This window comes from Pyxicephalus adspersus, chromosome 7 (assembly GCF_032062135.1).
Source record: "Pyxicephalus adspersus chromosome 7, UCB_Pads_2.0, whole genome shotgun sequence".
Taxonomy (NCBI): Eukaryota; Metazoa; Chordata; class Amphibia; order Anura; family Pyxicephalidae; genus Pyxicephalus; species Pyxicephalus adspersus.
Window position 1 is genome coordinate 6,608,694 of NC_092864.1, and position 27,845 is coordinate 6,636,538.

Genomic DNA, 27,845 nt, shown 5'->3' on the forward strand with positions numbered 1-27,845 from the left:
CCTCCTGGTCCTAACCCAAAAATAGGAAGGATTAAGAGGCCCCACTTTCACGGTCGGTATTCAGACTAAAAATCTAGATCAAGTGAGCTTTTGCCCTTCTGCTCCATGGGAGGTTTCTGTACTCTCTGAGCTTTGCTTAGGACACCTGCATTACCATTTAACAGGTGTACCACCCCAGTCAAACTCCCCACCTGTCACTGTCCTCAAAGCGGGGTGCACCCGGCGTGCGCTGGGCGCTTGTAGCCAGAAGTGAGAGCCCCTCGGAGTCAAGTCCCCCCCTGATGCCACACATCAGATACTGGTGTTGCCACCCACCGCCCCACTCTGTCACCGGGTCACTTTGTGGTCTCCTGATGGTGCTGCTGCCATCTCCACACTATGTCACTTTGCCACTCTGTGGTATCCACCTGAAGCTGCCGCCACCTCCAGACTCTGTCATTGTGCCACCCTGTAGCCTCCTGATGCTGCCGCCACCTCCAGACTCTGTCATTTTGCCACTCTGTGGCCTCCTGATGCTGCTGCCACTTCTACACTATGTCATTGTGCCACTCTGTGGCCTCTTGATGCTGCCGCCACCTCCAGACTCTGTCATTGGGCCACTCTGTGGTTTCCTCATGCTGCTTTCACCCCACCGCTATTTTACCTTTTTGGCCTGGATGACATCACTATTTATTTGACTCTTCTTCTGATCTGTCAGAAGGAAGGAAAAAAGAGATGCACAACGGATCCTGTCTGTATAGAAGCTGTAAGGCCTGTATGGTCCCATCAGAATTGGCTTATCATTTGGTAGCTAAAAGCAGGAGTGGGTACAAAACACAGAAGACATGCAAATATTCCATTCACGTGTCATCTCTGTTTTGGATTCACTCCTGTGCATTAGCAATACTGATGGATTTTTGAGCAAATGCTGATCGGGTGAAGGCAGATGCTCCACAGACAGGATCCGTTTTATGTGGGTTATTGTTTTGATGTATCAGAGGAAGGGCAAAATAATCAGTGACGTCAACACAAACTTAGTGCTGACACCCTCTCCACTCGGAGAGGGAGTCGGGGGGCTCTACTTGTATAAGTGGTTAATAAAACAGGTTCTGTAGACATCTTTGTGAAATCAGCTGACAAGGGTGTAAAAGGAGTGCCCTTCTTCGTGACGCCAACATGGACCTGTAAGGCTGAGTTCATACTTGAGTCAGTTTGGCCCTGTGACTGCCCAAATAAGTGAAGTGTGCAGTGATTCTAATAGTGACGCCTGTCATCTGCATGTCATACTGACTCACAGTATTATTTCACTACCACAGCAGACTCCCTGTGCGTGTTACTGCACGGCACAGTGTTCTACACCACTATCAAGGCTCTCTGCAGGCTGGAAAGAGACGTTTTTTAGCATGATTCGCCACAAATAAATTTGGATCAAAGCGAATCTTTTCGGAAAATTCGGCAAACCGGCCAAATCTAATTTTTGAGAAATTCGCTCATCTCTAATGTAAAAATTTGTTATATTTGTGGAAACATTTTTTTCAATATATATTTAAAAAATGTATGCTTATATCTCACCTAATATAAATGTTTGAAACATTTGAACAGCCCAAACTTTTTTTATTGAGGTCTAAGTGAAAGATGCGTGCCATTTGAAAGAATTTTTAGGGGAACACTGGCAAGCTCGCCAGTGTCAAGCTACTGGAGAAGCGAAGTTCGGCGCGAGCAATCATTTCAGTTGATAACTGTGTGGAGAATACATCAGTGTGTTCTCCCCTGCGGAAATTTATTTGATAAATAGGTTTTTAGCTTGATAAATCAGCTTCAAAAAGAGAGTAATTTTGTTTGACAACTTTGGTCTTTCTTGAACACATGCTGACAATCACTTATAATAATTTTTTCTAGCAGAAACTCCACTATGTGGTTCTTTATCAAACTCTATAAAACCTTTCTGACTATAGAAGTTAAATTAACCGGTCTGTAGTTACCTGATAATGACTTTGCTCCAGTTTTAAGTATAGGAACCACATTTTGACCACCTTTGAAAATGTTTGAAATAAAACAATGATAACTCTACTTGATCCAATGCCTAATGGGCTGAGCTTTGTATACCAGCGGTTGCCAACCAGTGGTCCATGGACCACTGTTGGTTCGTGAGAAAATTTTGGTGGTCCCCAGTACAGTTCTCGGTTTAGGTAAATGGGTTTGATGTGTCCCTGCACACAACCTGCCCACTGTCCCATCGCAAGGCTCAGATCTGTGATGGGAGAGTGGGCAAGGTTTTTTCATAATGATGTCACTTTGAGGTAGGTTTCTCCCCGCGCGTGCGGGGAGCTGGTGATTTTAGTGGTCCGCCCGACCAAAAAGGTTGGCAACCACTGTTCTTTAGTATTATTAGGTACTTTAATTACAATTTTCACCTCATGGTGATGGATTCCCTTAGGCGTGTGTAGAGATGTCAGTAGATGAGTGAATGATCGTGCTTGGATGGTAGTTTACTTTACATATCCATGATGTCTTCATGATTGCATCTTTAGTCAGTATGGTGGTTTACTGACATCGGAGAATAAATGTATCAATGATATATGTTGATTTTAATATTATTTGCCAAGGATGCTGATTGTTTGGGAATTGGTAATTCATATCAAATGTTATCTAGCATTCATATGTAGCTTATCTTCCCCCTCTGCCTGACAATTCCATAGTCCAATATTCTAGTCCTTATCTGGCTTCTTTTTATCATTGCATTTTTCCTCTTCCCTACTTTTTATAGGCTTTTGCTGAATGACCTTTGTGTCATTACTGCTTGAATCGACAAGAGTGAAGCACATTCCTGAAAGATTGTCCTGAAAACTGAAATGATGGTGCAAATAATAGAATTTCACACATCTTATTCAAATGAATTTATCTTACGTGGCCGCAAGAAAAAAATAAGGCTGCAATTCTTTATTTATGTCAGTTCTTTAGCCCAGCCGTTGCCAACTGGTGGTCCGCAAGAAAATGTTGGTGGTCCACAGCTCTGGCCAGTTCACCTCCCCGCGGAGTCAGGAGAAGGACCTAGCGGGGGGGGGGGGGGCGCACTGGCCACAGCAACAGACCACGTCTCCTGGAGACATTGCAGGCTCAAAACAGTGGACAGACCTGCAGTGGAAGAGTGGGCGGGTTCTGACATCATGACATCAATATGGGGGAAGTTTCTTCCCTTTTGATTGACACATGGCTCCCCGTGCATGCATGGTCTGGAGCCCGTGGTTTTAGTAGTCTCTAGGTCCAAAAAGGTTGGCGACCACTGTCTTGGTCGATCTTAGATCTGTCATGTGTAGTCTTCCTATATTACAGAAGGCTTCAATTTGCTTTTGGACTCCTGCCAACATTTATTGGTCAAACAGTAACAGAAAATAAGCAGTGTTCCCTCACAAGAGGCTAAATAAAATAATACACAACTTCCTGGCAAGCACAAAAAACTGCTCCCTAAAAATAAAAACAAATTTAAACAAACACAGACTGACCCACAATCAGTTCAACCTACAGCTAGCTGCTGGCTAGCACAGGGTGTGCTAAATAGGCTTCCAGGCCTTAGGAAAATGTGACCTTGGAAATGGGAATCCACCCCACCCTGTTCTTGCAAATTTCCAGTAAAACCAGAACAGACATTTTGAATGAGCACCAGAGCTTGTTTCCTTTAGACAACAGGTTTTACCTTAATTGTGGTAACTGAGATACCTAGGTCACACATAGCACCCATCCAGCACTCTGCCTAGTAACTGTAAGGAACTTACCTGTCCAGTGAGCCTGCAACGTCCCTGGGGATCGCAGCCACCGAGGGAGACGCCGTTGCAACAGGCAGCATGGCTGAGGCTGCTGCCCTACTTGCAGCGTGTCTCTTCCTGCAGGCGGAGGGATCCGTTCTAGCCGAACTACTGTTCGGCCAGGCGGCATACCCAGCATCCCTATGAAAGTGATTATAGAAAGTCTTGTTCTCAGCACTTCTGTGGATGTGCAAAGTAAGGCACGTCCCAGGGGTGCTGTGGGAAGAGGTGCATGTGCTACCACGCGTGCCTCTTGTACCCCCAGGTGGCGTGGCACTCGGCTGCCTCGCCGCGGGGCGGGACATAGTTTGAATTCCCTGGAGCCAATCAGCCGCAGGGGATTCAGTTACCCTCCAATCAAATGGCACAAGGTGGCGCAAGGTCATTGGACACTCTGGCCATTTAAGGAGAACCTGTCCTGAACACCATTGCCTGCTATAAGCCTCTGTGAGTACAGTGTGCTTGGGTGCGTTCTCTCTGTCGGTTTATATTAACCTGTTTTGTCATTACCATAGCGACCTGGTCTGATACCTGATTCTGCTTGAACTCCACCTGCCTTGACCTTGGATTGTTTATGACCACTCTTGCCTACTGACTGCCCTGACCTCAGATTGTTCCTGACCTGTCTCTGCTTTACCTCTCTGTGCCACACTTATTGGACTAATCATCTGTGATTAACCCTGCCTTGTTTTATGACTACCAATAAAGCTTGACAAGAGATTCTTGGAGTTGGCTGTGGTTTGTGTGCCCAGGCGCATTACAGTAAAACAACTTTTGTCCCTGTGTTACTATAGTCAGTAGGAAAATAATGTAAGGCCGAACCATTTCCACCTGTCTTTAATTACAAAACAAGTAATTGCTTATCCCATCACAGAGAGTAGCAACATCATTACAGTGGGTATAAAATTTGTAAAATATTCCTGTTAAAATGCCAGGTTTTTCCAAGCTTTTCCCACATTTAATGTGATCTATAACCTGTACAATTCAATGTAAAAACAAACAAATCTGAGGAATATATATATATATTTACAGCCATAAAAAATATTTGCACCCTTCTCCCAAGAAAATTGCAGCAATTCCAAATGCTTTGGTATTGTCATATTTATTTCTTTTTCTAGCACTGGAAGAACACAAAAAAAAAAAAAAAAAAATCTGGCCTGGACAAAATTATTGCCCCCTTAACTTAATACTTGGTAGCACAGCCATTGGAAGAAATAACTGATCTTAATCGCTTTCTTTAACATTGCTCTACAGGAAATTTGGACCAGCCTTCCTTTTTTAGCTGCTCCAGGTCTCTCAGATTTAAAGGGTTCCTTCTCTCAACTGTTGTAACCTGGTTGCATAAGTGTGCACACCCTTAAAGTTCAATTGTATTTGAAGTGATCCCTCTAAGGCTATGTTCAGCCCTGCGGTGAAAAAAAAAAAAGATGGACGTACTGCTTCTGGATGCCTATTGTGCACAGCTGGGCTCACAGAATGCTTCTGTTTGCAAATGCCTGTGGTTTTATTTATTTGCCTTTTCTGACTTTTTAAACACCTGAAAAGCTTTGCTTTTTTCATTCAGCAAGGACTCAAGCAATTTCTCTGCATTTACAAACACCTGCAGGAAACACTAATAAATTCTTCACAAGCATTTAGAGCACATCAATGCAAGTCTACATAGGTGGTCAAACTGTCCCTAGAAGATGCATAAAGCTTTTACTATTATTTTTATTATTATTAACCTCCTGGGCGTTTACCCCGAGCTTGGTTCGGGGTAAGAAAACTTGCTAGAATTGCTACCCCAGGTTCCGGGTAGCTAAAAATATAAACAAGCTTTACAGTGCAATCCAATTGTCATACAACATTGTATGACAATCGGATTATAACTGAAAAAAATACTTACCCTGTCCCCGTAGCTCCTCCAGGGACGTCCGTCCTCTTCTCTTGGCGTTCGGAGATCGTCACTGCACACGCTGTCTTCTCCCAGCGTGTGCAGTGATGATCTCCGGGGTTGCCCGGTGACGTCGCTGCACGCGTCGGTGCGGGCGAGAGGCAGGGCGGGAAATTCAAATAACTTTGTATTGAACTCAACACAAAAAAGCTGTATGCACTCCAATACAAAGAAATCTTTATATAATGTATGCAATTGTGTTATATATATTTATATATATTATAAGCTACTGTACGGTTACATTACATTGTACACTATTTATTTTTTTTAAAGATTTTTTTTTATAATGTTTTATAAAAAAAAATTTTTACATTTTATTATTGAATTCATTAAATATTGGACATATTTCGGTGAGTTATGCCTAAGAATTATAGCCTACAATCTAAAAAAAATTTCCATGCAAAAAATGTAATGTTTTTTGCATGGAAGTACGGAAAGAATTAGAACTCCTGGCGTTCGTGCAGGCGTCCCTCTTTGATTCCTGATGATGTCAGTGCATATGCCCGTCGATGGGGGTCGTAGCAGGAAATTCAAATATTTTCCATTGGATTCAATACAAAGTCCTGTATCCAATCCAATACAAAATAATAAAAAAATATATTAATGTGGTTCTGTCTATAGGTATGTGACGTTGGACTCTGTTTTAAAATTTACCACACTAGGGAGGTGTATTAGAAAAATATGTTTTTATACAGTATACAGAATTATTGCATTTTCAGTATTTTTTATTTATTTATTCATTCTTGTTTAAGCTGATTTTTGTGTTTTTTATTTAATTTTATTATTAAAGTTTTTTTTTTTTTTTTTTACATGATTGTGTGTTTCAAACTTTGTTATATTCAGGATATTTGTTAGACCCTTGTTCGGACATATTTAAGTTACAGATCTACGATTTAAAAATAACAGTGTACCGCTTTTGGTACAGAAATCCAGACATCAGTGAATCGCCCAAGTGGTTAATAATAATAATATTAATAATAAACAGTATTTTAATGGAGCCAACATATTACGCAGCAGTGTACCTTAAGAAAAGGTTGCAAATGATAGTGATACAGGAAGAAGAGAGAACCCTGCCCCAAAGAGCTTACAATCTAGGAAGTGGGGGAAGTTTCACACAAAAGGAAAGACATTTCATGTGTATTTCAGCTGAATAGCTCTTTCTCTAGAATTCAGGTTTAAGCATAGGTACTGCGGTCCTACTTACCACTAAGGCTTCTGATTAACCATTTATAAACTCTTCTGTACATCTGTACAAAAAACAGGCCCATTCCCTTTCTTTATAACTATCTTTTTAAAGTAATTTTAAAGCACTAATAATGAGAAAGTCTGGAAAACTGCAGGTCTGAAAATAGCCTTAAAAACACCTAGAGATCCTGGCAGTCACCTGGAATGCAGTTTGGTACATTTTCTGTTGTTCCCTCTGCAGGGTGAGATGGCAGGAGAACAGAAACACATTTTTACTTATCAAACCAGTTTAAAGCAATAAACTGAAGCAATGTAAAGATAAAACCAGCATAACCACAAACAAAATGTATATAGCTAGCAGACTTTGTTCAAACTCCTTTACTGGTTTTACTTTATTAAGCTTTATGAGGTTAATCAGTATAGGAATTTCTATTTACCTTTTCTAAAGAGCACAAACAGCAATAGAACATTTTGTAAGTCTTATAAACAATGGTTTCTGTAATTTCAATCTCCTGGATATAATATCACTATCAAAAAAAAAATGTATTTTAGTGGTATTTCCCCTTTAAAGTGAAAGTGTAGGGATTGCTGGAGCAGCAAGTTCCTCCATATTTTTTTTTATCTTTTCTGTACAGGAGATCAAAGATCAGCATTCACTGCAGAGAGACACAAAATGAATATGAAGATTGCTTTGCTTCTCTCTCTTCTGTTTTACACAGGTCAGTTGCTTCTGTTTTCTTTTGATTTTATGAAATAATGGTAGAACAGCTCATACTTCATAGTTAAAGTGTATCTAAAGCCAGAAACTTTCACTGATTTGTACAGGGCTGTGCTTGTCAGCTTTGTAGATGAATGATCCAAGGAACAAGGTTACTTATAAATACGGATTTAAGAAAATATAGATGTTAAACATACATGAAAGAAGTTTGCATACATACTGTGTACAATTGTTTTACCTTCAAATGGGAAAATAGACAAAAAGTCAAATGATTGTTAGAAGGGATTAAGCTCAGTTTATGAAGTTTACATAAGGACAGGCATCTTTATTTTTAGCCTTTTGAAAATACCATAATAATATATCTATAGATATTCTCAGGATTAGGAGGTCAAAGTTGCTGCCCTATTACCTTTCTGATCAAATATATGTAAGCCGAAGCCCAATTATACAAAATGACCTCACACAGCGTTCTTATACATGTTCCCCTCTTGTGCTGGTCTCTGGAGCTATATATCTGAGAAAAAAATGCAATACAGCAACCAAATTCAATTTGTTTTACTAATTTCTCCTTCTTCCTTGGGCTTAAAATCCAGAAGTTCAGTGACCTACTAAGGACTTGTCAGTGATCTGCTGACATGTGCTTGTTAGTTCTTGCCCTGGTGAATACTAAAAGCTTAATGTACCACACTCTTATAGACCTTTAATGTTCTCCCTGAAATTTTTCCTGAGTTTTATAAGTTTCTGCTCAGCTTTGTGTGTTCTAGCTCTGTCTTTTACATTCACCATGACATAAAATAACTCCGAATTGGAACTCAGTTCAGTGATAGCGGGGATCTCTCATAATGGGCAGAGCAGGTAGGTGTACAGACACTAGAACTCAGTATAGGGATGGAGATGCTCAGTGCAGGAGATTCCTATAAAGCACAAAGCAGATAGGGTAGAGTCCTTTTTGCATTGTTTAGTTAATTTTTCCTATCAGATTCACTTTTCCCCAGTTTTTCTTTATTATGGTGTGGTGATGAGGTCCTCTCTCCCAAAAGCCCTTGCCCCTATTGGGGAAGGATGAGGTCTGTTTGAGGCAAGGGCCTGCATGCTCTGTCTTCTTCTTTTTCTGGAAAGTCAGATTCTAGAGGTACTTAGAATAGGTATGGATAGGAATTGGGGGACAAACTCATTGCCCCATTTCCCGTCCAGAAAGACCCCTCTTCTATGCAAGGATCTCTAGAACAAATACAAGCATATATGATTTACACACATTTTGATCTGTTAATTTGGAAAACAAAAAACAAAAAAAGTGGGAAATAAGAGAATGGTGAAAACAGTTAAGTTGATAAAAAAAAAAATAGATCCCCATGTTTATCCCAAATATATGAACCAATTAAATTAAATGCTGTCATATTATGAAGTGTTTTCTTTCTTCATTGGCCTAAAATCCAGATCAGTGACCTACTAGGGATCTGTCAGTGATCTGCTTGCAGGTGTATGTTAGTTCTTGCCCTGGTGAATACTATAAGCTTAAATTACTACACTCCAACTTCCTATAAATCTTTGATGTTATAACGGGTAAATCTCCTTGCTGTAAATCCTGACCCCTTTCCTATTCACCTGGGAAGTTTCTGCCCAGCTTTCTGTGTTCTAGCTCCTTTTACATTCTCCATTATATAAAATAACCTCTCATGGGAAATCAGTGCAAGGGTGATGGACACCACTCACAATGGGCACAAGAGGAGCACAGACCTGGGACCTCACTGCATGGAAGGCAAATTGGGCACAGGGGTAAAGATCCTAGAACTTGGCTATATCAGTAACCCCTAATAATGCATGTAGCAGAATTGAAGACTAGGAAACTCAGTGCAATAATGGTGGGAGACCCCTATAATGGGCATAGTAGATATACATTATCACTATTAGAGTTCCAGAAGAATAGAAGATGATTGAATATGGTGAAGATTCAAATTATCACTCTTCACACTGAAATAGACTCTGAAACCCTTTCATGCTAAAAGTTAATTGACGCCTTGATGCACAGGACAAATTTAATATTATCAATAACTATTGGTTGTCATCACAGGAATTTTTTGACCAGTTCTTCATAATTTTATAAATTAGGGACTTTTGTATGGTAATCCATTTTTACAAGAACTCAAAGAACCCAAAATTTGAATTGACTGGTATTACAGCAGATACATTTCCTATTTGTGGACACCTAAAATTCCACAAGACCCAATGACTGAAGCTGAGTAAAGAAGTTCAATGTTTGTCACTAGAAACGATAATTAGTGATTGTTAGATTTTCACCCAGTACTATCACAAACCATTGTCTGGGGCAGCAAGAATCTTGTATCTGTATAAGGGTTTAGATTTAAGTCTGCAATAACTTTGAGGGGTCTATTTAAACATTTTTAGTTTGTTATTTTGATGGTATTTCAATCAATTTGGATTTCAAACAATGTGGTTTGATCAGTTTTCTCATTTGGGTTCATTTTTCCTCAATCCCATTCCTCCTTTTTACTTTCTTGTTTTTACTTAAACGTATAGGAACTGCTTGTAAAGCCTTTTTAAAAAAAATAAATAAATAAATGCCATCTCCTCTTTCCACTACTTCACCCCATATCAACGCCAGACCCCTTCATAGGCTTAGGACCTTCCTGGATATTACCTGAATTTTATTTCTCCCATAAACAGTCTTCCTGAATTTTACTACCATAGGGAGAAAAATCATGTAGCCCCCTTTCCTTTTGGCAAAAATCAAACCTCTGCCTAGCCCAAACAGTGAAAAGGGCCATAGCTGGGGGACATGGCCTCACAAAAAAAATTTATTTTCTTTTTTTTAGTAACATTTAGGTTTGCTGTCTGAAAGGATCTGCAGGTTTCTTGGCTCTATTCCTCTCAGATCTCTCACCATCCCAGTGTCTCTCAGTGCATCAGAACAGGTGCCTGGGAAAATTGGTCAACGACCATACACTCGTATGGTATCAAGCAATCTTCAACTTTATTATATCAAACATCTAGTATATATAATATAACAATATGCCATTGCGCATGCTTATTTATTAGAATGTAATGGAAGTTCACTAATATATATGTATCCTAAATGAGATTATTTAGCGACATAATTTCAGACAGATACAAAACACCATGTTATTCATAAACAATCAACATTATCTGAGTTTAGCAGAATTAACAAGGACACTCGTCTTGGCAGAACATCAGGTCTATACACATATAGTCTAAACAACCAAGGAATGCATTTAGTTCTCATAACTAAGCTCTCATAAATAAAAACTGAAACAAAATGAAGTGTCTCAGGCAACAAAATGGAGTGTCTCAGACCCTTTCACTGTCCAGTGGTGATTTAAAATCTAGCGATGTCCATTGTAGGGTCCCATGACTTCATTCCAATATCATGCATAAGCTGTTCTTCTCTCCACAATGACATGTTGCCTTGTTATTTCTAAGTATCAAAGTAAGTATGGTCCAAAGACAAGGTTTTTTGAAAACAAATTTTTTGTGTATTAACCAAAACTCATTAATATATTATCCAGTGTATACAATACCAAATATGGTAACAGCAATACAAATTTGTAAGGTACTACCTCATCCCTTGAGGTTAGTTGCCTAAACATTTTCATTAACATCCACAGTACAGTTAAAGAGGTACTCCCTCATTTATTGAGGTTATGTACCTCCTATGCTAGACACAAATCAACCACTTAAAGTGCATAGAACATATAACATATAAGTATTTTTTATAGCGCAGCATTGTTAACCTGACGCGCCCAATCTAGGCTTTCTCAGGGGTGATGCTATGTATACTAAAGTTCAAAGCACTGTTTCTTGGATATATTTAAATATTTAATGGGCATATGTTACAATAGTATATTGGCATTTGAATAATTATCCTATTTCATACGTTTAGTGATGGTTGATTTGTTTCCATTAAAATATACTATCTATGTTTAAAATAATCAATGTCATATTAGTCCTAATAATTAAGCTCATATGTTATATCAAGGATCAAAAAGAATATCCTGTACATACAATATGTTCAAGTAGTCACCTTGGTTCAGAAATATCTTTACTGGCTATCCACATACTGCTTTTTCTTTTTGCAGATAGGCATACTTTTATAGGGATATACCTATCCGCTGAAAGCATCAATGTATGTTCCCATACTGTCAGTACAACCTTACTAGTTTGGGGTGATCGAATGTCAAGTTGAAACACCATTAAAGTCAATGGGGGAAAATTTGTTTTTTTTTTTAGGACTGTGTAGAGCTTCTACAGCCTCCAAACAGATGTAAAAAAAGATACATAAAAAGATACATAATAAAAGGATACATAAAAAGATACATAATAAAAAAGATACAGAATACTATTACATACCCCTGTACTTCACATAAATATTAAGGAGCACCTGTCACATCAACATTAAAGAGCACTTGTCACATCAATATTAAAGAGCACATGTCACATCAAAATTAAAGAGCACCTGTCACAACAATATTAAAGAGCACCTGTAACATCAATATTAAAGAGGACCAAAGAGCATCATTTACAGCAGGAGGAGAAGGCGGTGGGCTCTGAGACGGAGTGTGGATGGCATTATTATCTGGCATCTACAGTCGAGTACTGGGCAGATGGCAGCATCATTTACAGCAGGATGAGGCGGTGAGCGCTGAGACGGAGTTTGGATGGCATTAGTATCTGGCATCTACAGTAGGGTACTGGGCAGACGGAGCATCATTTACAGCAGGAGGAGGAGGAGACGGTGGGCTCTGAGACAGAGGGACCGATTCATCAATCAAAATCAGACGCTCGCTCACGCACTCGTATCCGCGACCTGAAATCGGAAGCGGTCGCGCAATTCAGCAACTGGATGAGCTCGCGGCCGGAGCCGCGCATCACCGGCAGCTTTACACTGGCGAGCTTGCATGAAAAGTCCCCTAAAAAATCATTCTTTCTAATGGCACACATATTACCCTTAGCCCTAAAAAAAAATGTTTGCGTTGTTGAAATGTATTAAACATTTATGTGCGCTAAGAAAAAAGCATATTTTTAAATCACTTATTTCTTTCCTGTTAGGCAAGAGTTAACCGAATTCAACTCCTCTCCATAGGCGCCTATGTAAAAGCTTACGATGCCTTGTCGGATGAGCAGCTCGCGGGTAAATCTCGTGACTATCTCGCGACTGACCGGGCGCGAAGCCATCGGACTAGATTTTCTCACAAAAGTCACAAGCCCACACACACGTTCTTTTGTTTGCTTCTTATGTATATGTGTGTGTGTGTGACTGTAGATACGCACAGAACAGAGAGCAGGTGCGCGCTAATTAATTGCTATGATCTCACTATTGACAGCTTAACAGATCCTCCTTAATCGCGCAGATGAAATCTAATGGCCTTAATTGGCAGATTTGCGACCCTTATTGCTCATTATTATCAAGGCAGGAATCCAGCTGGCAGTGAGGGGGTGAGTGTATGAGCGCACTCGACTCCGGACCGTGGGAAACCGGCTCGCTGGAAGCGCGAACGTACGCCCGTCCAGCAAGCGCGGATTTCATTGATTAATCAGAGTGTGGAGGGCATTAGTATCTGGCATCTACAGTCGGGTACTAGGCAGGCGGTAGCATCATTTACAGCAGGAGGAGGAGGCGGTGGGCTCTGAGACGGAGTGTGGACAGCATTAGAATCTGGCATCTACAGTCGTGTACTGGGCAGGTGGCAGCATCGGTTACAACAGGAGGAGGAGGCGGTGGGCTCTGAGGCGGAGTGTGGACGGCATTACTATCTGGCATCTGGAGTTGGGTACTGGGCAGGTGGCAGCATCATTTAAAGCCAGAGGAGGAGGCGGTAGGCTCTAAGATGGAGTGTGGATGGCATTAGTATCTGACATCTAGAGTTTGGTACTAGGCAGGCGGCAGCATTATTTACAGCAGGAGGAAGAGGCGGTGGGCTCTAAAACGGAGTGTGGACCGCATTAGTATCTGGCATCTAGAGTTGGGTACTGGGAAGGCGGCAGCAGTAACAGCAGGAGTAGGAGGTAGTGGGCCCTGTGACGGAGTGTGGACCGCATTGGAGGTTGAGGCCATCACCTCTATGGACATTGTAGAAGCTGTAGCTAATTGAGACATGAATGGATTAACAAAAATCACACTTTCCATACCTACTATTTAGTGAAACCACATAAAAGGGAACGGGCTTGGTGGAATCCGCAGGGAAATACATACATTTTTTATCATTTTTTATCATAACTGTGATAGCACTATCTAGCAAGTGCTATCACAGTTAAATATCTGTATTTGTTTCACATAAATACATTCATTTTTATGGGTTTTAGGATACATATCCAAGTGCTATCAGAATAAAATATCTGTATTTTTTGGAGAAAAAAATATAATTTTCTATGGCCTTTTGGATAGATACCAAGTGCTATCAGAATTAAATATCTGTATTGTTTGTAGAGAAATACATCAATTTTTCTAGCTTTAGGGATATATAGCAAAGTGGGATCAGAACTATAGATCTGTATTTTCTGTAGAGAAATATAGAAATTGTTATGGGTTTTAAGATAGATACCAAGCGCTATCATAATAATTTATCCATAATACAGATATTTCATTCTGATAGCACTTAGAAGCTATCCAAAAACCCATAAATTTTTTTATTTCTTTAAAAAAAATACAGATATTTAATTTTAATCCCACTTACTATCTAAATAGCCACAAAAAAGCTGTATTTCTCTAAAATAAATATTGATATTTAATTATGAATCATAATTAAATATCGGTATTTTTTGGAGATAAATACATACATTTTTATGGCTTTTTTGTTAAATATCAAGATGTAGCCAGAATTAAATATCTGTATTTTTTTACAGAAATACAAATTTGTTTCTGTTTATTTTGATGGATAGCAAGTGGTATCAAAATTAAATATCTGTATTTTTGTTTTACAGAAACTGTTCTGTTTATTTTGATAGATTGCAAGTGGTATCAGAATGAAATATTCTGTATTTTTTTACAATAGATTTCAGGACAGCACCAATATAGTACAATCCAACAATCTATCTGACTAATAGTGTGAGTGTGACACAGTCTAAGTAAAGCACTTTTTTTACTTTGACAAAGCAAACCAAGCAGCACAGAAAGGTTGTGGCCTTATATAGGCCAATGGCTGCCTGTGTGGTATGCAGTGACAGACACCCAATCGGCTGCCTGCTACAACAAACATGGGGGGGAGCATCCCTGCTGTTATTGGAGGGCCCTAGGCATCATGGGGGAGGTCCCCAGGCATTGTGGGGGGGGGGGGGGGGTCAAACTCGGGGCTTCGAATCCAGCACAATTCAGGTCAGGTCCACCCGAATTCAAACGGTCATATTCGGGTCAAACATTAGGACTACCAGAATTCGAACAACAACACTAATAAGGACAACCCGAATTCAAACACCAACACTACTTGTGTGCATATGTCAATTTGTAGCGTAAGATAAAGAAATTATTCTCTCAGCCTTGTGTGAAAAAACAGTCTCTCTCCTTTTGTGTATGGGGTTTCTTACAGGTTTTCTTAAAGAAAGGTCTATAAAGAATAAATATTATAGTAATAGGTAGATATTCATAATAAATAAGTAATATGCTGTATAATAGTTATGTTAAATATTAAAGTTAGATAAACATATTTCTTACCCTTCTGGATATGGGGGATACCTCCAATATGAGGATGAGTAGGTACAAAAATATACTTCTAATTCTAATATACTTCTAAGGAACCACTGTTGAGCCTATAATGGGTAATGTATTGCAATAGAATTTTATTCATTCTGTGCCATGGTATATTATGCCATTAGTTAGGTTATTTGTTTTGTGGCTTACCCCTGGATGTGTTGCGGAGTTGCCAGCAGTGTGAGCTGCCGCTGCAATCAAAGGAAAGGCTATCACGGATAATGGGGAGGGGAGGAAAACAGAAGGATAAATACAAGGGACTAGGCCTTCAAAGGCTAGGGAGAAGGAAACGGTAACCCCCTATGGACACCCTAATCTAGTCCTGACTCCTGACAGTATGAATATCCCCTGAAGGTGGGAATATTCATACACTGGAACCTAGGCCCTGGTAGCCCTGAATTGCCCTAGGAATAGTTCCTGGGCTTGAGACTACTGGTTCCTTCCCTGATGAAAGAACCACCATTTCCCTGAGGCCTAGTAACAACAAAAGAACAACAAAATACCAAAAGTAGTTCAACATATCCTAAATAGCGAATAGAGGAGCAGGAACCCTGAATAGGACAACACACCAACTCTTCACATCCCAGAAGTGAATATCAACCACCTAGAATGAAGTGTGAGGCCAGACTAAATGGAGGGGCAGTAATGACCACCAGCTGCAGCTGATAAAAGGGGTGTGGTCATTACAAACAACACAGAAACAAGTAAAAACAAAGAGACTGTCAGATAACCTCACATGCAGCTTGTTACGGAAGGGACCGTGACAAAGGAAGCTGAATGACAGGAGAGTCTTCTGAAGCTGCCCATATATGGAATAATGGGTCAACGTTCCCAAAGTTCTCCTCACCCTGTGCATGTAGCTCGGCGTGGCCGGGACGTGCACTGAACCATGCGATTGGAGGATATCCCGTGGGAGTCCGCCCATCAAATGATGTGGGAGGGGAAGGGGGGAGCGGGAGAGAAGAAAGAGGGGAGTCCCAGGGCAGACCCCCCAGCTCAGTGCTAGCACACCGTGCATCTGGATGATGCACCGCAGTTATCAAAGCGCACCCGTCCAAAAGAACAGGCGCATACAGGGACACAGCATGATGGGGTGACACTGTCAATATTTACCATAATTATTGTACAGCATATTACTTATTTAATTATGAATATCTATCACTAATATATTTATTCTTTAAAGACCTTTCCTTAAGAAAACCTGCAAGAAACCCCCTACACAAAAGGAGAGAGACTGTTCACACAAGCCTGAGAGAATTATTTCTTTATCTTATGCCACAAATTGACATATGCGCACAAGTAAGGATAATGTAAATCTGTTATCATACTTTTATGACATTTTATTCATTCTCCCAAATAAAATCACTCACTAGTAAGGTTGTACTGACAGTAAGGGAACATACATTGATGCTTTCAGCGGATATATATCCTTATAAAAGTATGCCTATCTGCGTAAGGAAAAAGCAGTATGTGGATAGCCAGTAAAGATATTTATGAACCAAGGCAACTACATGAACATATTGTATGTACAGGATATTCTTTTTGATCTTTGATATACCATATGATCTTAATTATTAAGACTAATACGTAGTGTTGGTCGAATAGCTCACTATTCGATTCGGCAGCTATTTGCTCGAATAGAGCAAAAAAATTCGGGTGGTCGAATGTCAAAGTCGAACACCATTAAAGTCAATGGGAGGAAAAATTTGGTTTTTTTTCAGCACTGTGTAGAGCTTCTACAGCCTCCAAACAGATGTAAAAAGATACAATATAAAAAGATACATAACACTATTACATACCCCTGTACCTCACATGAAGATTAAAGAGCACTTGCCACATCAATATTAGGCTATAGCTAGGTACACACTTCCAATAATTATTGTTAGAAAATGAACGATTACGACCGATCAACGATTATGCACGAATATACTTGAACAATCATATTATGCACAATTCTGTACATGCTGTAACAATATGATCGTTCAAATATAATCCACCAACAGTGTCCACACGCTAGATACAATTGTTTGAACGATGCAGGGAGGGACATGTAAAGGAGAAAGTGTACCGCAGAAACATGCACGATCACTGAACGACCGTACACAATAGATAGTGAAAGACCGTCGGCCAATCAGATCCACCGTGGCGGTTGTTCATTTCCAACGACAATCCGTGTTTGTCGGCATCCTTAGTCACTTTTCTTGGCCAATCAGCTCAAGCATCATCAGAATTTCCCTTTCCTCAGCCAATCAGGGAGCAGAGCAATCAGCGGAGCTTTACTATGCTGACAGCTCTGCCCCCCTGATCACTCCTGCAGCCCTAGGGGAGCTGTGACATGTATTCTGTATGTGTAATACATGTCGCAGCTCCTCTAGGGCTGCGGGAGCGATCAAGGGAGCAGAGCTGTCATTCACAAAATTGTTATTTATTGTTACATTTTTTGCACTGTTTTGATACTTTTTGGTTTGCTTTGCAACACTGCAAACTAATTTAGATCAAGCTGGATATATACTAGTTAGCACTTTATAATATGTCATCACACAATAGTATCAATGTCAAAAAATGTCACCAAGCATTTGTGATCTGATTAAAATTTCTATGCAGATTGGCTTTATAGAAATCAAATATTTGAAAAATGTATTGTTGCTAAAGATATTATATGTATCATGGAACATTTAATGATTTCACTTGTGTGTGTATGTCAAAATACATTTAAATGCATATAAATACATATGCATTTTGGGGGGGGGGATTAATCAAGTAAGTTTGCTTGGATGGTATTCAGTGATGTGACTTTGTAATCCTTCTGTGCCTGGTTTGTAATGACAGTTACTGTTGTTCAGCAATTTTTCAGCAATGTTTTGTCATTGTTTTATCCACAAATATTCAGTACAAATGTCTGCACGGTTTCCACTCCAAACTGCTACTTGACCCCCGTTTGCCTTTGTCCCATTATCAAAGTCACATTGTCACATATTGGTATTTGAATGTATTATGTACATATTCCTTTTCTGAATAAATTGTCATGGTTTTTATTTCTTTGTTTTAATGTTATTAGTCTGACATTTGCACTCATGTTGATTTGCCGCCACACAACTCCTCTGTTCATTTGTAGTAGTGTTAAAGGTTTTTTATTGTGCTGTGCTGCATGATCTTAGATCACACTATACAAACACACTTGCTGTCAATTAGTTGTTTAGCTGAGTTGCATGCTTATTCTAACACACCTGATGGTAATGGAAGGAGGTCCAGGTTGCCAAGCACAACATCAAAGCACATTACTCTTATTAATTATGTATATATATATATATATATATATATGTCAAAATATAAATGTATCTATATATATCTTGCAAACAAGAACTTGTGTGTGCTTGTGACTTTTGTTGAAAAAATCTAGTTTGCTGGCAAAAGTGAGCTTCCCTGCCAGAGTTCGCAGGAATTTATCACCAGACAGATCCTTGGGTCCAGCATCATATGTGTTTTGGTATGTAAAGAGCTGAAATCAGTTAACTCTTTCTGTACCTGGAAATTTTAGGTCATTTAAAAATATGCCTATTTCTCAGCTAATATAAATGTTTGAAACATTTGAACAGCCCAAACATTTTTATTTAGGTCTATTTTGTTTAAGTAAAAGATGTGTGCCATTAGAAAGAATGTTTTTTTAGGGGAACAGTGACTTTTATTGCAAGCTCACGGATATGCTCGGTTCGGAGCGAGTGATCATTTCATAACTTGTGAGTGATCATTTGATAACTGCTGGAATACGCCAGCTTATTCTCACAGGCCAAAATTTGTTTGATAAATAGGTTTTTGGTGCCCGAATATGCGCGGCGAGCGAGCTTCTGCTTTGGCTTGATGAATCAGGCTCAATGTGTTTCAATGAGTGGTACACTCCTTTTCCATCAGAGGTCATACATCATTTTGTAACAATGGGCCTGATTTACCAGCAAGTACACAGAAGCTTGACACATGTATTTACGTGCCGATATACAAGGCGTATTTTAGCAAGCCTAAGTCGAGCACTAGTACACTCGACTACAGTTGGCGGACAGATCCTGGGGTGAAAAATGAGCAATGGGGTCGAGAATACGACAATGAGAGCAATTAAATTTCAGCTGCTCTGAGCATCTGTTATCGCACACCTACTGTACTAGCACTGCGCTTGTGCCAATTAAGGTTATTACGTTTCAGCTGTTCAATTTAAAAGGATATGTCAATGCTGATGTATAGCAATCAGTTGGCCCATACTTGGTATACTTGGTTGGCCCATACTTGTTCTGTGTGCATCTATAGTCCATTACTGGTCCATTACAATCTACTCCTTCATCTTTTTTTGGTAAGTGCTACATTTGTATATTACTTTATACTAATTCACAGAAAGGCTTCATTTAAGCTACGTACACACTTCCAATAATTATCGTTGGTAAACGAACGACGAACGATCCTGCACGATATCTGCGAACGATCGTATAGCACCGATCCTGTACATGCAGATAACGGCACGATCGTTCGCAGATATTGTACACACAATAGATGCGATCGTTTGAACGATACAGAAAGTGAAGTGCACCACAGGAAGTGAGCGAACGTTCGTTCATCACGCATGCTCAGGCCATGAACGATCACTGAACGACCGTACACATGATAGATGGTAAACGATCATCATCCAATCTGATCCGCCGGTCCGGTCGTTTATTTCCAGCGACTATTCTCGTTCAGCGTTGGTTACTTTTTTTAAGAACGATTTTTGACCAATCGATCGTTCGTCGTTCGTTCGTCACGATAAAAATTGGAAGTGTGTACGCAGCTTTACACTTCGATTTGTTGCAGTTGTTGGATTCATCCTTTTTTAAGGGTTGCAACACTGCTAACTAATTTCTGTCAAGCTGTATATATATATTATTAGCACCTTGGAATATGTCATCACAAAATGGTCTGAATGTCACAAAAAAATGACACAAACCATTTTGGATCTTTACATTTCATTATTGTTTTGTTTTAGCTAAATCCAATATTTGAATCAAGGATTGTTGGCAAGGATTTTAGAATACATGTATCAAGAAATATTTAGTCATGTCACTTGTGTCTTGATAAAATGCCAATCTACGTTTAAAAAAAAACAAATGCATTTGAGTTTTGGATATTTCAACTGGACTGGTTTATGGTGGGCTAACCTAGGAAGTTTTCTTATCTATTGCTTCATCTTATAGTTATAGTTGCTTCATCTATTGCTGCAATGTTTTTGTGCCTAGTTTCTAATTACAGTTTGGTTGTTCAGCAATTCTTCAGCAATGTTTTGATATTGCATCCACAAATAACTAGTACAAATGTATGCATGGTTTCCACTAGAAACTGCTACTTGCCCCTCCCCAATGATGGGGGTGGAAGGAGGTCCAGGTTGCCAAGCACAACATCAAACCACATTGATTGACAAGTTCACAAGCAGGGTCAAGCACTCTTAAATACCAGATAGTATGCTTTATTTATGTGTTTACATGATTCTAATCGTATTAGTATTGAAAAATGCCGGGGACAATTTTACTTAGTGCCAAACATATTTTTTGCTTTGTGCCAACAAACTCGTGATTGCACCTTGACCTTCCTCCACTCCTGAGATGTTTAAGGGATGTGAATATATAGTGGGACAAGGTCCACAATGGCATTTATGGCCTTCAAAAAAACCCTGGAAACTGTAGGCTGGCATAGTCCACAAATTAAGGCCGAGGAGGTTTAAAAGGAACCCCTTCCTAAAATATAGAGAGTGGCCAGGAGCCTCGTCATTCCTGGCACAGCCAGGTTTCTCTTGGTTTGAGACAGTGGAATGATGGACCACCCCCAGAATTTGCTATTGCTACTCGCATCTGCAGTGAGATGTGAAGCACAATGCAGAAGTCCTGCATTGTGCTTGGCATCTCACTGCTGATGCAAACAGCGGCATGGCCGGGACCCGGGTGGTATTTCAGTAATCTGCTTTTAAATTTCCCACCTGGCCACGCCCCTCGACGGACCGGAGCCCCGGCATCACAGCGGGACCATCAGATCGCCGCTGGAGCGCGAGGCAAGGGTAAGGGGGACTTCTAAAGTTACCCCCAGTGTGACTTGGGATTACCGCTTTTTGCATGTAAAAGCCACCTGAGTCACACTCGGGATTACCGCTAGGGGGGGGGTTAAGCTTTTTTGGGCAAATTGCTATAGAAATAAAGAGCAATAAAAAACCCTCTTTTCCCATTTCTTCCTATAATTTCTCTTTTATATGTATATGTACAAACATATATGTACATACATGCTCATTGAGCAAAACCAACACTTAAAAAAAAAAATTACCTGAAGGAGGATACTTCTCCGCAATAGCGGCTGGCGCATTTTCTACTGTTAGAACACAATTCACACTCACATTGCCGGTCCGCTTTGGTGCACAGCTATAAGTATCAAACAACTGAGTTTTAATACCACATTTATGCTGTTTTTAGCCTTTCAAACAATTCAGAGAAAGGTACGGCCTAAAAACAATCACAATGGACTTTGTAAATTGTAGCTCCAGGGAGATTGTAAAAGAGATCACATAAAAACAAACCCCCAAAAAACAAACAAATACAAAATTATTGAAACAATTTTATTTGAAAAAAACACATTGGCTAAAAGGTCACATTAAAATTTACAGACCACACAGACTCCAATAAATTTACATGAAAAAGAACACATGTGAAACCACACTTTCATATAAAGCCAAAATAGTTTAAAAATGACCCAAGAAATATAGCATTCCAAAAATACTTACCAAACCAATATGCAATTTTGCCCTATCAAGGGTGGAAACTGGATTAGAAAATATGTATGCAGGACAAACAGTTAAAGGTGGCAATAAAGACATATTATTTAAATGAAATAATATGGCCACAAACACAAAACTATAGCATTACCATTGACTTCTTAATTGCAAAATGGACATTAAAACATTTAAAGTTACACGGAGCTCTGTTGGGTTTGGAGACTTGCCTGTGTGTTTACTGATTCTGGAGACCGGGAACTTCCATCTGGTGCAGGGGAAGACTGCTGCTGCTGTCCTGGATACTGTGGTCAGCTGCTGGAGACTGCAGCCTGGTGTGGATGTGAGCCTGGGCTTCCATTCTCTGTGCTGCTGAGACAGGAGACATCTTCACACACAGGGCTCTAGGCTCTTCACTAGAGGTACACTGTGCTGTTGCTGGGGGACATTGGAAGACAGGATTGCTCTGAGACTTGCTGTGGTTGCTGTGAATTTCTGCTATAATGATTAGGCATGCAGATTGCCATTTTTGAACTGCTGCCATGCAGCCTTTCAATCCATAGTCATCCTTCCAATCCAGGCATTCTTGAATAGAGTTCATCCTAAATTACTTTTCTTGTACTAGCTGTGTACCTTTTCATTTGATATTTTGAAGAGATTGTTCAAAGCTTACCACAGGCCCCCACATGACTGTAGATTGATTTATTGGGGATTTCCAATCTCATGACATAGGAAAATTGGTTCTCCCTATCCTTGATGGGCTCGGAACACTTGCCCATGTAGGAATACAACTTGTGTGACTTTTGTTTTTATACTGATCACTTTTTGTTACAGTTATGGACATAACCATTTTTGGTACTGTTTTATGTTTAGAGAATGTGGATGCACTTCTGTACCCTCCCCCGTACAGCTTACACTTGATATTTCATCCAATTTTTATTTTTTGGCGTGTAATGATAGGCCAGGCCCGGGTGATGAGGGCCTCGTCCTAACCACCTGAGCCTCCCCCTCCAAGGGACTTTGCGCGGTTGATCTGCGCTTACTGTTTGTTTGTTTTGTCTGTTTGTTTTGTTTACTATATTTTTGCATTTCCTTTTCTACCCTTCCCCTCTTTTATCGTGATGGGTAAAATCAACATTGTTACTTATAATGTTAAAGGACTGAATACTCCTGAAAAGCATTCCTCCATTTTGGCGGAACTATACAGACTAAAGGCACAAGTAGCGTTTTTACACGAAACCCACTTTCGGGCAGATAAAGTTCCGAAGCTGGGGGATAAAAGATACCCGATTGTTTATCACAGCTGTACTGCGACATCTAAATCTAAAGGTGTGAGTATTTTGATAGCTTCCTCTGTTATGTGGCAGATCAAGGAATGTCAAAGCTGCCCTGACGGCAGATTTCTTTTTGTTAAAGGACTTTTAGGGGGCCTTGTAGTTACCTTAGCCGCGATCTACCTTCCTAATACTAGCCAGGCTTCTTTTCTATCTGAGGCACTCCTAAAGTTGGAGAAATTTCAGGAAGGGGTTCTGATCTTGGGAGGTGACTTTAATTTTTTGCCTGAAGTTGCAATAGATACCTTGGGTGGAAAATGTTCTTCCAACTCACATCGCTCTAATGATAAAATCCTAAAAGCATTGTCTCAATATAGGCTTTTGGATGTGTGGCGTGTACTACATCCCAAGGCTAGAGACTACACATTCTTCTCCCCCCCACATAGCTCATATTCCAGGATTGATCACTTTTGGATCCCTCATTCGGAATTGCACAGAGTGCGATCGTGCTCCATTGGCCCCATTACTTTATCTGACCACGCCCCCGTATCCATTTCTCTTGAACTTTCTTACTCCTGCCCCAAATCATGGAACTGGAGACTAAATGAATCCCTATTACAGGATACAATTGTTTTGGCTGATGTCCATTCCGAACTATCCACTTATTTTCAAACTAATGCCACCCCTGATTTTAACCCCCTCTTACTATGGGAAGCTCACAAGGCTGTCATAAGGGGAATATTCATTAAACATGGTACGAGACTTAAAAGAGCCCGCCAGAAGGAAATAGGTGACACTCTTCAGCGTATTGCATTACTTGAATCTATTCATAAATCCTCTCTCGATCCTACAGTCGGTGCTGAACTCCGAGCTGTTCGTGAGAAACTCTCCTTACTCTGCTTAGACAGGGCGAAAAGTGCTCTGACTAAATGCAGAAGAATGTTTTATGAACATGGTAACAAGAGTGGACGTTTGTTAGCCAATGCCCTCTGTGCCCAAAAGGCTCGCTCTTATATCCTTTTTCTCACGGACAGCGATGGACGCAAAATGTACCATACTAAGGATATTGCGGAATCCTTTCGCCAATACTATGCTTCATTATATAACTTATCAAAGGCATCCTCTCCCCAAGCACCTGGGGGAAGATTACAGGTGATCCATGACTATCTCTTGGCCAGTGGAATGCCCTCTCTTTCTTCTTCTGAGAGAGAGCTGTTAGAAGCCCCTATTACGGTGGAGGAAATTGGGGCAGCCATTAAGGATACTCCTGTGGGGAAAACCCCTGGACCAGACGGTTTTCCTCTGGTATACTACAAGGCTTTTCAGACCCCCCTGGCCTCTCATTTTTCGGCAGCGCTTAACTATATTAATGAGGGAGTTCGGTTTTCTCTGGACTCACTGCGGGCCACCATTACGGTCATACCCAAGGAAGGTAAGGACCCATGTGCCAGTTATAGACCAATCTCCCTTCTCAATCAGGACCTCAAGCTTTTTATGAAAATTCTCTCCTCTAGACTGCTTAAGGTCATGTATAAACTTATACACTTTGATCAGGTTGGCTTTATGCCAGGCAGGGAGGCCAGGGATAGCACGACTAGAGTGCTGAATTGGATTTATTATGCCACATCTAACAATGTTCCCCTTATGTTGCTGTCCACGGATGCTGAAAAGGCTTTTGATAGAGTTGACTGGCTTTACATGGACTGCATTTTATCGCACATAGACCTAGGTCTAAGGATGTTGTCGTGGATGAGGGCCATATATGCTGATCCCACAGCCAAGGTCAGGGTGAATGGCCTGCTCTCTGACTCCTTTCCTATCTTTAATGGTACAAGGCAGGGCTGCCCCCTATCTCCTCTGATTTTTATCCTATCCTTGGAACCGCTCCTACGCGTGATTCGCACTTCTCCCACGATCTTGGGTCTAGAATTTGGAGGCCGGACTCAGAAAGTAGCGGCCTACGCGGATGATCTTTTGTTTGCCATAACCAACCCGATTGTCTCCCTGCCTAACCTCCTGACAATCCTATCGAAATTTAGTTCCCTTTCCAACTTTAAAATTAACTATTCGAAGTCAGCAGCTTTGGATGTGTCACTTTTGACTAATACCCACTCCCTCCTCCAGCGTTCGTTTGACTTTCGTTGGGAACCTGATGCGATCACTTATTTGCGTACCAAAATACCAAAGACACTTTCAGAGTTATTTCAGAGAAACTTTATCCCGCTATTTTCCACAGTAAATTCTGACCTGGATAGGTGGGATAAACTGACCTTTTCCTGGATGGGCTGCATAAACGTTATTAAAATGAATATTCTCCCTCGGTTTTTATACCTCTTTCAAGCACTACCCATTAAGATCCCGGGGTCATTTTTTAGGAGCCTAAACTCCAGACTTTTTCGCTTCATTTGGCGTAATAAGGCTCCTAGATCCTGCTTATGAGGTCCAAACTAGATGGGGGGTTGGGAGTTCCGAATCTCTTTCATTATTATTTGTCGGCCCATCTGACACGTGTATTGGATTGGTGCAGACATGAGAAATTTAAGCAATGGGTATCCCTGGAACAGGGTTTCTGCCCGTCACCTAGAGAGTAGTTCACTTTATTTTATTTTATTTCTTTATTTTATTACTCGGTTCCTGTTTTGCCCTTTTAGAATTGCGATTTTTGTACTCTGCTTTACTTTTATTGTTCAACTTTGCTTTGTATTGACTGGGCTATTATTAAGATTGATGTTTTTTAGGCGCTGTCCTGCCACATTTATAATGTGTTTGTTACTTTCTATGTCTCTTTTGCGGTCTTGATTGTCTTTTGTTTTGAAAATTTTTAAATAAAGAATGTTTAAAAAAAAAAAAAACATTTAAAGTTGAAAAAACAAAAGCAGCTATTGTGCTAAATGGTAAGCAAAGAATCAAATGTAGCAACATAGATTAGGCTAATAAACCAAACAACAGCCCCTCCTTGAAAAACAAAAAAAAGACGAAGAAAAAAGCAGGTTAGATAACACCCTTATATATGATCATCATTTTGCGCACAGGTGCTAAAAATTACCATACAATTGGGTGTGCGCAGTCCATGAAATTTGGCTGTTTTTTTTTTTTCTAGTTTGACATTCTATAATAATTTATTGATCTGATCCTTTAGGTTTGTAGATAGAAAAACCAAAAAAAAAAGTAGAAGAGGATTTTTCAAACACATACATTTTATATATATATATATATATATATATATATATATATATACGATCGTTCGTAGATATCGTGCAGGATCGTTCGTCGTTCGTTTTCCAACGATAATAATTGGAAGTGTGTACGTAGCTTAACTCATTCAGAGGGGCTCACAATCTCAGTGTATCCCTAGCCCTTCTTATCTGAGCGCATGAACTTGGACTTTTCAGTAGTCACCCTGCTGTCATCAGAAAGTTGCTCAGGATGGGCTTTGTGTAAAGTTAAATGTCAGTGAGAGAGATTTGTGCCTTCCAGCTCTGCTGGGGAGAGCTATACCTAATTTATACTAAATTTATATTACATTTTATGCCTCTTGCCTGAACACATTTTGACTTCCCAGCTACAGCTTCCTGCCATCCAGCTCAAAAAATTTCTGGAGAGAACAATGCAATCTAATACTCTAATCTTACTATAGTGAAATGTCATTAACAAGACCAATTTTATTGCCTAGACACCCACACAAACATAGAGAAAGTTAAGGCAAGAGTGCTAGCCATCATGTAACTTATTAATTAGATCTTCTTTCATCTCATACAGTTGCTGCTCTAGAGATGACCGGACCTTCAACACATACAGCTACAGCTGGCTCTACTACTCACATCCCCTGCACCTTCACAGCAGATAAACTTCCTGTAGATGTAAGATATTTTGCAGTCTTCTGGTATTTCGAAGGAAAGACTATCCTAGTTTACGATAACACCGTCAGATCAACTAATCCAAGGTACTCGTTGGATAAAAATCAAGCATTAAAAGGAATTGCTGATTTGACCATATTCAATACATCTGTATCAGATGATGGACGCTACATATGTTCAGTGACCTACAGTCCTTTCCGAAAAGAGAAAGAGATCAGACTGGACATTACAGGTACAGAAATTTAGATTTGATTTCACAATTATATTCATCCTCATACTTAAAGTGGACTCCTGCTAGGTATTTTCTGCCCAAAAATAAATGTTTTAGAAAAAAAAAAAACATTACAAAACTAAAAAAACTGTCCTTTTTTCCTGCCTTCCAGCACACAAACAAACAAAGCAAAAACCTTTTAAAATATAGATAAAACTAAAAAAATACCACAGACCCAACTTTTGTCACTCCAGGAGGTTCAGAGGCCTTGCTGCCTCCGTTCTGGGATCTCAAAATTCTGCAAAGATTTATTCCTTGATTAAGTATAGTATGTTTTGTTGCAGAATCTAAGATCATGGTGATTAACTTAGTATCATCGTTCTTCTTTAGGCTTAG

General features: G+C 40.0%; 1 protein-coding gene across 3 annotated transcripts in view; it reads left to right on the plus strand.

Moving 5' to 3' along the window:
- The first annotated feature begins 7,461 nt into the window (after positions 1 to 7,461).
- LOC140334990 (uncharacterized) overlaps positions 7,462 to 27,845 on the plus strand; it is a 35,145-nt gene continuing 14,761 nt past the window's right edge. For all 3 annotated transcript variants that reach the window (XM_072417311.1, XM_072417312.1, XM_072417313.1), the window contains exons 1-2: positions 7,462 to 7,619; positions 27,141 to 27,470. In XM_072417311.1, the coding sequence (XP_072273412.1) occupies positions 7,574 to 7,619; positions 27,141 to 27,470 (376 nt within the window). In that variant the 5' untranslated portion in view covers positions 7,462 to 7,573. The remainder of the gene's footprint in view (positions 7,620 to 27,140; positions 27,471 to 27,845) is intronic.